The 17262-nt window shown below is 33.7% G+C and overlaps 1 protein-coding gene across 4 annotated transcripts in view; it reads left to right on the forward strand.

Annotated features, from left to right (window-relative positions):
• Positions 1–16946, forward strand: part of LDLRAD4 (low density lipoprotein receptor class A domain containing 4) — a 302586-nt gene extending 285640 nt beyond the window's left edge. For all 4 annotated transcript variants that reach the window (XM_087707312.1, XM_014052517.2, XM_014052516.2 and 1 more), the window contains 2 exons: positions 5590–5643; positions 6508–16946. In XM_087707312.1, the coding sequence (XP_087563438.1) occupies positions 5590–5643; positions 6508–7050 (597 nt within the window). In that variant the 3' untranslated portion in view covers positions 7051–16946. The remainder of the gene's footprint in view (positions 1–5589; positions 5644–6507) is intronic.
• The last annotated feature ends 316 nt before the right edge of the window (positions 16947–17262 follow it).

Consider the following 17262-nt stretch of genomic DNA (forward strand, 5'->3'; position numbering starts at 1 on the left):
GCAGGGGGTTGGACTAAAAGACCTCCAAGGTCCCTTCCAATTCTGCTATTGTATTGTATTGTATTGTATTTTTTTTAAAGGAAAATCAGGTTTATGAATAGCTAAAATGCATATCTTTTCCTCCTACCCCATAAATTCATAATTTGTTACAAGAGAACTAGCTGTATTGTGAAAAGCTTATAGCAGGCCACCTTGAATAAATCACCTTGTGAAGAAGCTGCCCTATGTGATTGCAAACTATTAGTCCATTTAGATTCATTGTTGGCTTTGTACAGTAGAATTTCAGAGTTCTCGTGATATTAGATCAGAGTTTCCCAACTTTGGCAACTTTAAGAAGCTTGGACTTCAACTCCCAGAATTTCCCAGTCAACATGCTGACTAGAAAAATTCTGGCTTTTGAGATGAGGTCCACGCTTCATAAATTTAACAAGATTGAGAAATACTGCATTAGATGATGGGATAGAGAAGTAGTAATAAATAAGTAGCAATAATATATATTCCCTTTGTTACAACTTTAGCCATTATATAGCATTATAAGAGACCCAATTTGATATAGTAGTTAAAGTATCAGGTTACAAACCTGGAAACCGCAAGCTCTAGTCCCATCTTATACACAGCCAGCTGGGTGACCTTGGGCCAATCACTTTCAGTCCTAGCAAGGAGGCAATGGCAAACCACTTCTGAAAACCTTACAGAGAAAAATGCAAGAACTTGTTCTCCAAGGAACAAACATGATTGAACAGACAAAAAAGGATATATATCCTCATTGTTTAAGAAAACAGACAACATAAAATTCTAATCTTGGAAAAATATTTTCCCAGTCTTTTCAGGTTTTTTTTCATGTTTTCAGCACTTCACTTTCATTTCTAATTTCTTTGTGTTTATGTGATTCTATATTTTTTCCTGAATGTGTGAAATAGAACTTTTCTCAGACTATGTGCTTAGAATACCTTGTCCATTTTAATGCATTATGAACGTACACTTCAAAGAAATATTTTTAAAGAAATAAAATGGGTCTCTTCTCTGCCTCAAGGGAGAATTAGACAGTATCTAGGACAAAAGATTTTGGTGTGCAACAGTAATGTTTGGTATTTAAGACCTCTTGCTGCCACCTAGGGATAACATTAAAAATAATACTCTTAACCATTTATTGGTGAATGCAACAAAACTATATATTACAGTGAATATATTTTTCACACACATACACCATTTTTAAAGACTGATGAAAGAATCCAGCATTTACAAATACTAATGCTGAGCAAAGATATGTGCTTTATTGGTGCAGGAAAACTTTATGATAGGATGTATACAAATTTCCATCGATGAACCATGCCCATTTTTGTTTGTGATTCAAAAGCTTTAACCTATAAATACTCATATATGAAATTGGCATTCATCTCTATTTTAGTCCAATTACATCATATGTCTGTTTAACAGATGAACTGTTGAATGAATATTTATAATCCTGTGTAGTGTAGACTTGTACAGTGCGCCAGAAGTACAACTTGCTTCATTTCTGAGAAATTTTTACAAATGGAAATTTTAATTCTGAAGAGCAATTATTCTGTATGAGTAACCTTGACGAATAGTAGTGAGTGAAGAAAATCTCCATCCAAAGGAAATAGTGAAGGAGATAACTCTTATTTGATCACAGATTATTTGTTTGGCCATGGAATGACAAATTGCATCCAGCAGCTGCATTCTGGCATGTTCTATATACCAACACTTAATTATAAGGGACAATTAATTGGTGGAAGTCTGTTCCCACCTATTTTTTATTTCTGTACTCTATAAAATTGTGTTTAGTTGAATGTTTCAGTTGTCACTGTGTTTCACTATTAAATAAATGGTTTTTAGCAAATATGTTTGATTTAGTGAACATCTTAAATCAATTTCTAAATCTCATATTAGTGATTTTGGTGGCCAAATCGTGCTTTTCATTTTTGTTCATGAATGACTTATTTATATAGTGGTTTAGGCAGAAGTAGTAATATTTTAACCAATTATAATCCAATACAGACAGCATTAACAGTTTTTTATTTGTACTAAATTACACTAAATTTAGTTAAATTAAAAAATCCATTGGCTCCAAATTCCCAAATTCTTTTATATTATCCATGTCCCCCCTTTTTACTAAAACTCACACTGATACACTTAATGATCTTTGCCACCTGCTGCTTTGACTGACATGACAGTAGCGTCCTGCTGTTTTCAGGAGGGCTTGTATTTTGTATGCACGTTAGGTTTCACATGAGACAGAGCACAGAGTGTTAACTAATAAGGGAAACAAGGCACGTTTACTTTTACAGGCAATAACATTGATGTTATGAGGAAAGCAGACATCACTAGAACAACATTTTCCAGTGTTTATCTAGAACAAACATATAATGTGCACTTTGAATTTGCAACAGAGCTATGTAATGCTTTGCCTGCAAAGGGAAAAATAATGTGCTGGATTGTGCATGATTGTACACGTAGCACCAATAAGAACATGACTTTTCCCAAGTCCCACTCTCAACAGAGAGTAGAGTGATGACGTTACCTTGTTGGGATAATGAAATGTCTGCAAGAAAACAACCAAGCTTAGGGAGCACCAAGGACCCCTCATTTCAACCATGAACTACAAATAGTCCCCATATAAACTTGAATTCTTTTTCACGTTATTTATTTATAACATTTATTTGCCACCCACCTGGACATTCATGGTATTTCTAGTATTATAAGCCCAATAACTGAACAACCATCGCATTTATAATAATTAAATTTATAATAATTAACCACAATTTTATTCCAACTGATTATAATTAATTGGATTCAGATCCTAGATGAAGAGAGTACATTAACAAAGTGTTGTGTATATGGAAGCAAATTCTTATTTGTACACATTTTTCATGAGGGTAATTTTGTTAATTGTATTAGTGTTGGAATGTTTGACAGTTTGTAGCAAGTTTATGGATTCAGGAAATGGGGTCTTAACTCAAAGTTTCTTCAGCCAAATAAACATTAAGTGAAGATGCTGCATTAAGATATTCTGTAGAATGAAGCACTTGCTTCAGTACTTTCTTGGTGGTGGATACAAAGATTAAATCTCCTTTATTTAAAGTAAAATTATGTTCTCGTTTAAACATGTAAAGAGCTTAAAACGTTTTGACTATTTTCTGACTGCATGATAGTTATACAGAAACCTGAGATGTAAATTAAATAAGAGATGAGAGTATAAAATACTATGAGATTTTTTTTGTATAGATTGAGTTTTCATTGTAACTGGATCAGAAATGTTGCATGATGATCAACATGTTACATATGAAATTCTTGTTATTGCTGACATCACCCACCTCACCTTCTTACTGTTTTCTTTAGGCTTTTTTTAGTTGCTTAACTTTTAGAAAAACAAAATTCCAGAAACATGTCCATACTCTAAGAAGAGACAAGGGCCGACTCCACTTACATTTAATACTTTAACAATCATGACCTACCAATACAGTTTTAATACAATTCCCAAACATTATGTCCATCTGTTCTCATCTCATGAGTGATACAGATTAGCAGTGCAAGTTTTAAAGTAATATATTTTGCTTTATTCTGCCTCAATCAAGGGCAACCACAAAATGCAAAAAAATCTGTTAGACTTAGTTCAATGACAGCCAGATGATAGTACTGACTTGAGAGAATGGTTATAGATGCAGGATAGGAATTAGCAGTGGGGACTGCTAATTATAGATTGATATACTTTCAGTAGAGAGCATTTCAACTTGGCAGTGGAGAAAGATCTATAGCCCTATTTAAAAAGACACTGTTTTGTGAGCATATATGTGTATTTGAGGGATAAGTTGCAAGAGTAGTATAATTTAAGTATATGATGCTAAATGAGATGATATCAAAATTTTATGCAAAGTAGATCACTGGAACTGAACCCAGCATGGAGGAATCAGTCAATATTATTGCCTTGTCTCTCATGATTGAGCAGGCAGTCCTCGGGATCTTCAATGAAGCTTTGGAAGATCTTATTCTCATGATCTTTATGACGTAATACTGTGCCCAAGCCTACAGTTACACTGTAGGTTCCACATTACATGGAAAAATTCATACATAGAGGAATTGCTGCAAACAGTTGTCCTGAAACCTGTCGTAATTATTCATTAATGATGATTGTTTAATGAAGATATTGCACAGCAGAATTTCCTTTCCAATCACATTGGAAGGGAGAGATCTCTGTTCTAAAGTAGTATTATAATCTAGGTTTATAAAGGAAACTTTTCTTCTTCTTCTGTGAAGCAGCATTCCCACAGGGATTAGATCAGCATCAATCCTATGGCATTTAGGACAGTCATTGAGACCCAACTATTCTAGGAGGCATTTAGGGACTGCTTAGAAAAATGAAATCTCTCTCTCTCTCTCTCTCTCTCTCTCTGTGTGTGTGTGTGTGTGTGTGTCTGTCTGTCTGTCTGTCTGTCTTACACACACATATTAAATGATGCTTTATCTTATTTCTTGGTTAAATTATGTTATACTTTATATTTTGTTACTCTATTTGGGGATTGGAATGTACAGTGCTTATAGTCAGTTGCCACTGAATTATGTTATGAGCTTGAATAAGAAATAAAATTGAAGTATATACCCTGTTCTCTGAAAATAAGACCTCCCTGGTTAATAAGACCAGTCGGGTTAGGGTAAAGGTGCATGCGCTAAAATAAGCCTTCCCCGGAAAATAAGTCCTTCCTGAAAATATTGCCATACAGCAGCAACCATGAGGTGACACGGTAGATTTAGCATCACAGGGCTTAGATCAAAAAACAGTCACCACAGTGTTTATGGAGATTCTCAGTCATCCAGGTCATGGTTGTTCCAAGATGTTTTTCAAGAGGCAACTGGCCTTTCTGGTTTTCTTTGAAGATCTTTTGCTTCTCATCCGAGAAGCTTCTTCAGCTTCATCTTCCCCACTATCCAGTCAGAGCTGAAGAAGCTCACTGGATGCGAAGTGAAACATCTTCAAAGAAAAAACAAAGTCCAGTTGCCTCTTGAAAAAGCATCTTTGGGACAGTCTCCACAGAATAAGCCCCAAGCTATTATGCCACAAAGTATGAAAATTCCAGTAACGTTCATACTCTAAGAAGTTACAAGGGCCAACTCCACTTACATTTAATAGTGTAACAAACATGATCTGACAATACGTTTTTAATGCCATCCCCATGACATTACATCTGAAATGCGTATGCTTCAGTAGAAATTGTGCAGTGTAATGTTGAAGTTTAGGTACAGTTGTAATTCATGATGGTCATAAAGCAAGTCACCAGACATGATTTTATGCTATTTAATGCAGCAGTCAAATGAACATGATAGTAATTAAACAAATCCATTGATCAGTATGGGGCAGTTTTTTCTGGAAAGCAGAAATAAGCATTGGTTTCCAGAAAAAGTGTCATAAATTGTGGTCACATGAGCACAGGATGCTGCAAATGGGTGTAAATGCAGGCAAGGCATCCAAAATGTGGTCATGTGGGTGGTAAGTTGAGGACTACCTGTAAAACGCGTAAGTAGCATGTAGCTCTTAAATGGTGAAGCTTTTCTTTTTTTTTCTTTGTGTCCTAGGAGAGGTGTCTGTGGCCTTCTGACAGTTCATCTTCTCGACAAGGACCTTCAGAGGTAAGCCTCAGAAAGGAGCACCAGAGGTTCCTTATTTTGAAATTTCAGTTATTTGATTTTCTAATGGGGAGGGGAGGGAAGCAATGTAGTAAGGAAGTCACATGTGGTGTTGTGGCAATTATGTTGCTGCTCTTGACTATAATCATATAGATTTCAGAATTAAAAAGCATTGTAGAAGGAAGAGAAATTAGAATAGAATAGAATAGAATAACAGAGTTGGAAGGGACTTTGAAAGCCTTCTAATCCAACCCCCTGCTTGGTTAGCAAACCCTACACCACTTCAGACAAATGGATATCTAACATCTTCTTTAAAACATCCAGTATTGGAACATTCACAATTTCTCGAGACAAGTTGTTCCATTGATTAATGGTTCTGTCAGGAAACTTCTCCTTAGTTCTAAGTTGCTTCTCTCCTTAATTAGTTTCCATCCATTGCTTCTTATCCTACCCTCAGGTGCTTGGAGAATAGTTTGACTCCCTCTTCTTTGTGGCAGCCCCTGAGATATCAGAACACTGTTACCATGTTTCCTCTAGTTTTAGCCTCCAGGCCCCTAATCATCTTTGGTTCCTTATGAGATCTTATACTGCTTTACAAAATTATCTAAAATCAGAACAATTCCTTAAGAAAGCATATTCCAGTGTAATCTCCCAAGTACTTTCCATAGTATTTGTCAATATAGTATCACAGGGAAACTGAAGCTAAAGTAAATGTGCAACTACAACAATCAATTTCCTCTGAAATTGTTTCAACACCAAATTGGATTTTTAAAAATGTATTTGTGTGTATGTGTCTGTGCATCCAAATTTTGCGTGCATTTCTTAATATTTTTTAGGTTTGACTATACTGATTGCTTTACATTGCAGATAATGTATGCCCCACGTTCCAGGGACAGATTTACCGCTCCATCTTTTCTGCAACGAGAACATTTCAGTCGCTTCCAGCCAACTTATCCCTATGTACAGCACGAGATTGATCTGCCTCCTACAATCTCTCTTTCTGATGGTGAAGAGCCACCACCATACCAAGGGCCCTGCACTCTGCAGCTTCGGGATCCAGAACAACAGATGGAACTTAACAGAGAATCCGTGAGGGCACCACCAAACAGAACTATATTTGACAGCGACTTGATAGATGTTTCAGTATACAATGCGGGCCCTTGCCCACCAAGCAGCAATTCGGGAATAAGTGCAACCAATTATAGCAGTAATGGAAGGATGGAAGGACCACCCCCAACCTACAGTGAGGTCATGGGGCATTATCCGGGTTCCTCTTTTTTCCATCACCAGCAAAGCAACACGCCTTCTTCATCACAGAGGGGGAGCAGACTTCAGTTTCAGCAGAACAATTCAGAGAGCACAATAGTCCCTATTGAAAACAAAGACAGGAAACCAGGAAACTTTGTCTAGTTTCTTTTTCCATGTGCACTTGATAAGAGACAGGAGAATCAAACAGGAGCATAAGGGAAGCTTCTATGCCCCTGTGCACAATGTTGTTAAAAGTTTCATGTGACACAATTTAGTCAAAACCAAACGTACAAAGCTGTTCTTTATTTCCGATTCCTTTAAGGGGAATTGCATGAAAATTGTTTTGACATAATTGCAACCTTCCATTCAGTTTGGCCATGAGCAGTGTTTTTTAAAAAATATATTATTTTTTTAATAACATATTTGAATTATTTAATTTTAAGAAGTAACTTAGGCACAAAAACATGCCTCGATTGGCCTGTTTTATAATAAGTTAAAGGCTGAAAGAGGAGAGTAAGAAAGATAAATGGGGGCAAAATTGGCCAGTTTGCTTTCTCCCCCTTCTCCCAGAATATATGATTTCTTTTTTTCCTGTTTCCACATTTATGTTGTGTGCCAATTTTTTTTAGGAAAAAAACCCTAAATGAATACAAGGAATTAATTTGTGTTGTGATACTAGTGTGTTAAATTTGCACTATCTTTCATGTTTTAAATATCTATGAGGGAACTTTTACCTATAAGGTTCTTCTATAAGATGTCTTTTTACCTTTTCATTATTAACCCCCATGACTTTGCCCAGGCCTCTGTTGATGATCCCCATTTTGGGGCATACAGATTTAAATAGGTTTCTTATCATTCTACATAACAGAGAATAAATGATAGAAGACATTTTAACATGTTACTGTTTGCAATAATTTTGCATTCAAATAGGGTATCAGCAAATTGTCTTAGAAATTTTGTAGATGGAAGAAAGCAAATGTGAAAATACAGAAGCACCTTCTTTTGGTGATTTTTAGCTATAAGCCATTTGTTTCACTAGAACAGATTAAATGCCACATTTACTTTTTTTTTGTAATTACAGCTATAGCTTAACTGCTTGTCACCCTTTTTTTTTTACACAATTCAGTGTCAGTAGTACTTAAAGCTTTTGCAAATTTTTACCTTCAGTGTAGTCCATAATATATTCAGTCATATAGCCTTACTTACATCATACAATAAATGATTTTAAAAGTACAACACGTATTCTGCTGTTAAATTATAATTACGTTGTTTAATATTACTTTTTTGTGTTTTACTTTCTAAAGAGAATGATCTGTTATCAGTCAGCATTTCTTATCTGATAATGTGGGAATAATTGATTGCAGAATACTACCAGGAACTGCTTCAGAGTATTAACAGGTTTTACAATTGGTTAATGTTGTTCTGAATCAAACTGATTTTAAATCTATTGTGCAAGCAATCACATAATGTTTTAGATCTTTTTTTCTTAATGGAAATTTCTTATCCTCTTAAATGCCACTTTAGGACTGCTCCAGTTTTTACACTTGGACTCTAAAGTATTCCAGCAATTTTGATCTGTTTTGGAATCCTCAGTTATTGGCTTTTATGCTTGATTATGTGTTTTTAGTAAATTGAAAGAGTTTTGAACAAAATGGTTTTCTATTCAAAAGCACAGCTAAAGCACAACAGGCACTTCAAATATGGTGAGCAAATGAATTTTAAAAGAAAACAAAAGAAAATCTATAGAGTTCTGATATTCTGGGCAAAATTGCAATTGCACACAAGTATCCTTCAAATTTCTCTTTTCTATGGTTTTTATAGGCAACATTTTCCTAATTGAAATAGTCTAACAAGTACAGCATTATAATAATGTACTGTACTGATAACCTTTGTTCTGTTTTCAGAATTTTTTTTCTCTTTTCGGAGGACTTCGAAGTAAATTAGATTGAAATCTAGAATCTGAACTCAGTTTCTGATCTATGCAGAGTTTTAATGCCAAAATAGCATGTGTGGTGGATGTGTGTTTTAATTCCATCTCTGTCTGGAAGCTTTCATAAATCTTAAAGTGGCTCCTGAACTCAATGACTAGCCTGAAAAAAATCCTTAAACAACAATTCTGTTGTAAGGATAGAATGCTATGTTTGTAATTGGGTAGAATCTTGTTTATGTCCTGATTATGTAGCCATGATTTAGAAGCTATTTTTCTGATCCTTGTAATTTCTGCTGATTCACATATCTGTCATGTGATAACTGTAAAAACTCTGTGATATTTATGTGAAACAGCCATTACAAGTTGGCATCTTCAGGTTCTCATATTTGGTAAACATTGTTTCTTTCAATGGATGTGAATTTTTTGATATTATTTGGTGTTGCCCATTTAAAAATGTAAGACTGAAATTCAGTGACTATTTTTGAAACCCTGATTTCCAAATGAAATTTCTCTGAACTAAAACTTAGAATGACATAGTCATATATGACATATTTTAAATTATAACTTTGGTTAGCCAAGACAGCAAAAGAGCAAAACTCATATTAATACAGTTTATAGTTATAAAAAAATTCATTGTATGAATGGATAATTAAGTCAACCCTACTTTTTGACTTTGGAAGTTGTCAGTCTTAACTGGAAACTCTTGAATATGTAGATGGAAAGTGGGTATAATGATTAAATGCTTGAAATTGAATTTTATGTACTATTTATTCAAAATGATATTTCATAAAAAGTCATTTTATTTGATGTTAAACCCAATATTAATTTAAGCACTGACATAATTTTTAGATTACTAGAAAACTCGCTCAAACTGCTAAGCTCTATTCCTCCCCCACCCCCAATGTTTTACTATTTTGGTCCCATTATTGCTGAAAGCTCTGGATAGTTCTTGTATTAGGATTCAAAATGGGCTACAATGTGTAGGAACTGATGCTTAATTTAGAAATGAGCCTTTCCTTGTGCAATGTAATTCCTGGAACTTACTTTAAATAATGCCATTTTGGAACAGTGCCATAATAATCTCAGTAGGTTGATTTGATGTTTCTTTTGTTCCCTTTTTCCTTCCAACTCTTTTTTGAACCAGGCACCTCTGTATTATCTTCTCTTACTACTGTCATATTTATATTTTCTAGAAATGTTGTTTAAAAGCTTTAATTCAAATAGATCTGAAAGCAGTCTGTTTAGAAGTTAGAATAGCAATTAATGGGAGCTTAGAAATATGTTAATTCTAGAGTGTTGCTTCAGAAACAGCATCTTCAAATGATATTTCATAGGGCAAATATTTTTAATGAGATAGATTAATAAGTGTGGAGTATTTGGGGCTTTTAAAGTTCCAAATTATTTGTCTTTTTTAATAGTGAAAATGCTGTCAGCTTAAACCTGGAACTGAGTATTTGGGGCTTTGGGGATCCAGATGAAATGTTATGGAAGGATCAGTTGTAGTGATAAGTCTTATGAAAACATTTTGTAAGGTGGAGTATCAAATGGCAACCTCCCTATGTCAATATTTATCTTACTAAAAGCTGACTAAAAGTTGTTACAGTAGGAAATGCCATACTTTTCTGCAACCTGGCAGTCAAAATAGAGTAGTATTGTCCGTTTTATGACCCTTTCAAAATTGATTGTCTGTCTATCTGTCTGTCTGATAATGGGTTGGCCTTGTCCAGGAGCTAGCAATGCATAACATGCAAGCCACATCTACATGATAAAATTATTGTAATAAAGTTAATTTCATGTTTTGCATTTTTTTCAAAAAGGAGCATTTATAGACAAACCAGCAGTTTATTCAAAATTGTATGTATTAGTAATTTTATACCTATATATGCAAGGCATAATTAATCCCAACTTTTGAAAAATGCAGTCCATAAAAATTTTCTTTTGATACATAATTACAGTTCTGTGCAGCTCTCAACCACCTAAATATCAAATGTTATAAATAAGTTGTGTATGTGTGTAATGTAACTCTTTTTTTTTACTTAGGTCATCTTTTAATTAAGATAGAGGGTCTTGCTATTTATTTTCAGGTTAGAATCCAGTTAGTTATTCTTATCATTTTTTACTCAAATAAAAAAAAAACTTAGTATAAATTCTCTGTATTCAAAGAATAAGCACACACAGGGATTAGTAACATAATTAATATAAGCACTCTCTTAATTAACAAATATCATTATTTCATCTGTTCTGAAACCTTTCTTAAGAAAGTATTCCTCATCATGTACAACATAGTGGGTTAGGATCTTAGAAGTCTAGCTGTAACCTCAAAAGTTCTCCACTTGCCAAAAAAGTTATATAGAAATAAATGGCTTTAATCTACATTTAAACCACACAATTAAAGCTTATCTCCTCCACTTTTTTTCTCCCTTTTTCAGATTACTTGTAGCAATTTGTCTATGACTATGCAACAATGAGTCCTGTGGTTTCTTTTGATATATTGTAACCACATACAGGCTTACAACCTAAATGTTCTAAATTAAGTCTCATTAACTCAATTTGTCATCCTATATGCGCATTTCCAAGAATTAGCCAATATGTTTGTTGTGTATGAAGCACAGCAATGTACGTTATTCTTTCAGCTTCTTACGATGTACTCCATTAGTATCCTTGTGCAACGTAGGTATAGATATTGGATTCTTTCTCTGCATGCTTTATGTTCTATAACTTCAGATAATTTGCACAGGGATCATAAGGTTGGGAAAGGAAGAAGACAAATGATTTTTTATGTGAGGTTTAAGGTATTTGTGAAGTAAATTTGGTTAGTTTTCACTGATCAAGTGTATTGATCTTTCCAAAGGCATGTAGCAGCCTTCGAATCTCAATTACAGGCAATTTGAGTCTAAATCTCTGAGATAGTGATATTAAAGGACAATTAAGTGGACAATTTGTATTATAAACTAACACATTTGATCAAACCATTTAAACTCTTTAACATCAAAAACTACATTGTCATGAAGGTGTGCTTGATTATACTTATGCCAATATAGAAAGGAAATCAGCCTGTTGCTGATGAGACTCAAAGAGACAGAAATTTCTGTGTTGCATATTTAAAAGCATAAGTACTTAAGGGGCTAATTTGACCTCATGGAAGCAGAGAGATTGCAAGGGCAAAAGATTTAAAAACATTTCCAAGAGATGGAGATGAGATTTATTTGTATGCAACAGAACACAACAGTGATAACATATTGTTCTACATTAGTTTTCTAAGCCAAATCTATATTGCAATTTTTTACATTGAAACCTTGGTTGTATTGATAAGTCAATACTTAAAGATTAAGTATAATCTTTATTGTCATTCTACTTAAATACAACGAAATTGGTTTAGGTCCTAAATATATAACAATAAAGACAAAATATAAAAACTATGCCCTGATACCGTCATTTTGGAAAGAAGAGATAATTCCAAGGACATAGATTTTTCAGGACCATTATCCCTAACTTTTGCAATGTGAGAGTTTGAAATTTCTGTAGTAGGAACAAATATATTTTAATTGTGGAATATGTTTGTGACTAAAATATAAGGGCAAAACTTTGCATGTTTATTAAACTGAATAATTTTTTATTTAGTTGATTTCATCTAAATAAACACAGTATATGGATGCATATTTTGCAGTATTACTTGGGGTGGGGAAAGAAAGGCATGAATCTGCAAGCTACTAAGGTATTGTGTTAATTTTGTGTTAAATAGACAAAGGTGAGAAATTCTAAATGAATGACTTGGGGCCTAATGTATTGTTTCTGAAGTGGGGATGGTACATACCCCACCTCTCCATACCCCTTTCTTATATATGGCAATCACAGCCCATACATATAGTATCTTAAATTGTGGGATGATTCTGTATCAGTTATATTTTTTGGCTTTTTTCAAAATTACGCTGTGGTGATCTTGGGATTTTTTTCTTGCCGAGCCTCTAAATCCTGCCTAATCGGCATAAAACTGCAGTGTTTGCTCTGTTTTCTATTTTGTAAATTAATGAATACTCTTTATTTAAATACTTATACTACTTTTTATATGAAGAGCTTAAAAATGATATTACTCGGTTCATACTTCAATTTAGTGAACAAATAATGTAAACATTTTATAAGTAAACTCTTTTGAAACTTTATTATTTGGGAGGCATTTATCATTTATCATAACAAATTATATATTATACTCTTCAACTACTTTTCAATTTTTTTATTATTACTACTTTTTTAGAAGGATCACGTTTACAATAGTACAATGCTATCTCATTTTATAAGCCTTCTGTACCTTTTGATGCAGAATGTGTTTCTACCATCTGAGATGTCTAGAAAGCACCAAGCCTTCATCTTAGGAGGTAGGGGGACAAATGAGGATTGGGGAGATCCCTAATGTTTTGAGCATTGGAGTATATGCTGTGTGAATGCTCCAGTTACCTGTCTAACTTTCCATATAACATTGGCCCTTTAGACCAATGTTCTCATCTTGAAGTGTGTGAAGAACATTATTAAAAGCTACCCAGGGTTGCCTCGAACTGCAAGATGAGTTGCATATAGATTTTATAAATAAAATTATTAGCAAGGACGAGAGGGGTGTTGACAGTTTAGCATATAAATGGCATACAAATCTTCTTTATTAGCTTAGCATGTATTTTGGAAGGAGCGGGGGTCACAGGGAAGTATGTATTTTCTGACCTCTCGAGCTGTAAGCCTTACTTTAATTGCATTGCCTGATCCTAGCAACAGCAGATCCTTGTTTTGAATGTTGTGTTGTTTTAGCATTTCCTCACTTTCTCCTACATTTCAAAAAAACTGAGCAAACAACATAGGCAAGGTCAATTATGTTCCCATATGTAATCTCAAATGTAATTAATTTGGTCTTTGTTTTTGTTTGCTTTTTCTTAGTGATAGTAAAAAGTTGCATTTCTGGCTTTGCTAAATAAAGTGAATCTGCCCCATCTTTGGATCCTAATTATAACTGGCATTGTATCTCTTAACACTTGGTTAATTCTGTTCTCCATTCTTACTTCTTTCACCTCTGGTGAATCTTGTTCTCATAATATAGTTAATACAGTCCAATCTGGGCATTGTACTATTCAGATATTTTTGATATAGAAACCACCCATTTTCACGACATTTTATAGAAAATATATCCATAGTTAAGTCCTGGAAAGTCCTTGTGTTATCTTGAAATAAATCAATCACTACGCCATTATTTCTTCTCTTTCTACAGATAAATGGAATTTAGACTTGCAATACTGTGCAGTGTTAAATTTGTTCAAAAGAAGTAATTGCATTTCTGTTTAAAATAGGGATGGAGAAGGGGAGATGCGGTGCATAGAAATTGCTCTGCAATATTCCTTTAAAATATATGGAACTCTTATTCAATAATGCTTGTGTTTAAAATGAAATGCACCCCTCCCTTTGTGGGGATAGCCAAAGGTACTTGTTCCACAAGATGTTTCAGTAAAATCAATAGATTTTTAATATTTTGTTTTGTTTATGCAGCTACCTTTCATGCTTGGTCAATTCAAACATAGGTTTATAATGTTCTCCAAGAGATGAATCAATTTAATTAATAGTAAAGCCGGTTTAGAATGCCTGTTTATTCCTGATGACTTGAGGGAATTCAGCTTTACACTGCAGAAGCATTTTTGAGTATGCATGAGTTATTTCAGCTCAAGTCAAATTCCCATTATTTCATCTTTGCCATATATGTTCTCTTCTTCTTGTCTAACTTCTTTTCTTTGGTTTGTGTTAGTTTTTTCTCACTGTCCAGGGACTCTTTATACATTAGAGTAGGTTCAATTGCTTTGATTCAAGTCTTTTCATTCGGGATTTTTTGTTTTGTTTTATATAATTCAATCTTTGTATGCATGTAATCTTTATCTCCTAGTTCAATGTACAGATGTAAAAATAATTTGGTAAAATTAGTGTCCTTTAATTGATAAAGAAAGAAATCCAATTACTGTTACTTGAAGAAACTTCTTAATTTCATGTCTGTCATTTTGAAAAGTGTACGTTCCCTATTACTTAAAAGGGAGTATGGTCTAGACTCTAGGTGCAGTGCTCTATGGTTTGAAGAGGAACAATATAAATATGAATTTCCTCTTCTGGATAGATTTGAGGGAAGTCCATGACATTTGTCTAGCTAGGATAAGTCATGACTTGTTTTCTGTATGAGAACCTTCTTCTGAAATATTTCTGGATATTTCTTCTGAAATATTGTTCCTCTATATCTTACAGAGAAGAGGTACAAGGCTCAGTTCATTAAATCATTGTTTGTCCACAATTAATTTATGTGATATGACAATGCAGACTGCAGTTCTTAATGTCATACAATTGAATATTTTGCATGGTAAACCATAAAACAGTAGTTAAGTGCATTTTGCTCCTTTCCATTTGTCAATTTGTCAAAGCAGATAGTTAATCCACAAATAAAGTATTGTTCTGTTTTAAAAGAGAATATTCTCCATTCCCACTCTCTGTGAACTTCAGTCACCGAATACTGTACAAATTGCTCACTGAGTTGTTCTGTCATTATTCGGGAGACATGACCTATGAAAACATCCTCAAGATACCAGGTTTCCTAATCTTCTCCCTTAGTATCTAACATCTAAAAAAACATCAGGTTTCATCTCTGAACAGCGTCTCTAGCTTTACTTTTGCTAAGCCCTGAAATATGCTGTTCTTTAGGGGATAATGGATACTTGGGTTCAGTGCTCTTTAAATATACTAATTTTACAGGTTAGTGGTTTTACTGCTTCTGACATTGCCTTCCTCCAGTACTCAATGAACAGTGACAACAAATAGAAAACATGCTTTGGAGAATAGGCTATTGCTGATTTTCAACCATGATGTATTTCACCAAAATTCAAAAATAATCTTAATTGTCACTAAGGTAAAAAAATAAATTGAACAAATAATTACAAATTATAAATGTAAATGAAATAAATAAATGGAAAAATAAATGAAACAAGACCCTTATCAAGGGTATTACAAAAAAGTACACATTTAATCCACCTTAAAGAAATTCATATGTAGATAAAGATGATTTTTAACAGATATTTGAAATTTGCAGTAGAAGAAGCACTTTAAAAAAAATTAAAATTAGTTTTATTTCACTTTAAAGTCAAAACAACAAAGTCAGTATAACAAAAATACCTGGGAGCTATTAAAAATCATTCCCATTAAAAGAATGGAAGTTCTATACCTTTGGAGAGGGCAATGGCTTCACAAATTAAATTCATATTTGAAATTATTTTGTTCATCTTTTGTCCCTTTTCAATTAGGCTTAACAGTTTTAATTAAATACAATAGACCAGTTTTTCCATCAGGTCACTGAAAATAAGTAATTTTTGCTATTTTTCTGATGATTAACAATGCTGTTTTGACATATTTCTTTGGGAGAAAAAAGACATAAGAGGGAGAATCTACAAAGAGTATTGCATATTTATCTTAACTGCTTATCAGCAAAATCATTTCAGTGAAAGAATGCTGTCAAAATTGCTTGAAGGGGGGGCAGTAGTTTAATTTCATATATGTTTCTGTTTAAAATAACTTGGCATGTCCAATTGAAAAAAAGTGATAAGGCTGGAAATGAATGAATACATCATTTTGTTGTGCAAGAAAATATTTTAGGCATATACTTTGGAGAGAAAGGGAAATGGAAGGCAAAAGGAATGAAAAGTGCAGTATCTGAGGATCAAATCAATAGTAGATATTGTCTGTCCTAATTTTGTCCCCTGAGGATTAAACTATTTGAGAGTAATTTGTTTTGTTTTCTTAATAAAGTTTTTATTACTACTTTTACTTTATTCTACGATCCAGAAACACATTTCTAGAATTTGATGTATTTATTTCCATTAAATGCTTTGCTAAATTTACCTTATTATTTTGTATTCCTTGCAATCCTTCATTTGAGAATGCTTATTTTTTACCTACATAATTGAGATATGAGCTTTGCATTATATCTATGATATTTATATTATAATACATTGTGAACCTTGTAAGTGATGTCTCTGGCCAGCTACTAGATTATTAATTTACAGTAGACTGGCATACCCACAAGGAAAATGGCCTTCTGGAAAGTCTTGTGGCAATCCTGTATTGTGGTAAAATATTCCTTATGCTAAAATCACTTCCAACCAGAAGTGTTGGATGTAGGGAAAATGGGAAGTATATTTCTCTTCATTAAGAGGCCACCAAGTTGAAGAAGGCTACAGATGGGAAGTTAAAGGGGAATATTGAAGGTAAAACCAAATATGAACTTCAGAATGTCTGTGGAGATTCTCAGTCATCCAGGTCATAGTTCTCCCAAAGGTGCTTTTCCAAGGCATCTGAATTTTGGTTTTTCCTTGAAGACATTTCGCTTCTCATCCAAGAAACATCTTCAAATCTGGAGAAGCTTCTTGGAGAAGTGAAACATC

Source organism: Thamnophis sirtalis, unplaced genomic scaffold (genome assembly GCF_051295495.1).
Source record: "Thamnophis sirtalis isolate CommonGarterSnake01/CBP01778 unplaced genomic scaffold, rThaSir2_p1.2 scaffold_2, whole genome shotgun sequence".
In the NCBI taxonomy this organism is placed as follows: domain Eukaryota; kingdom Metazoa; phylum Chordata; class Lepidosauria; order Squamata; family Natricidae; genus Thamnophis; species Thamnophis sirtalis.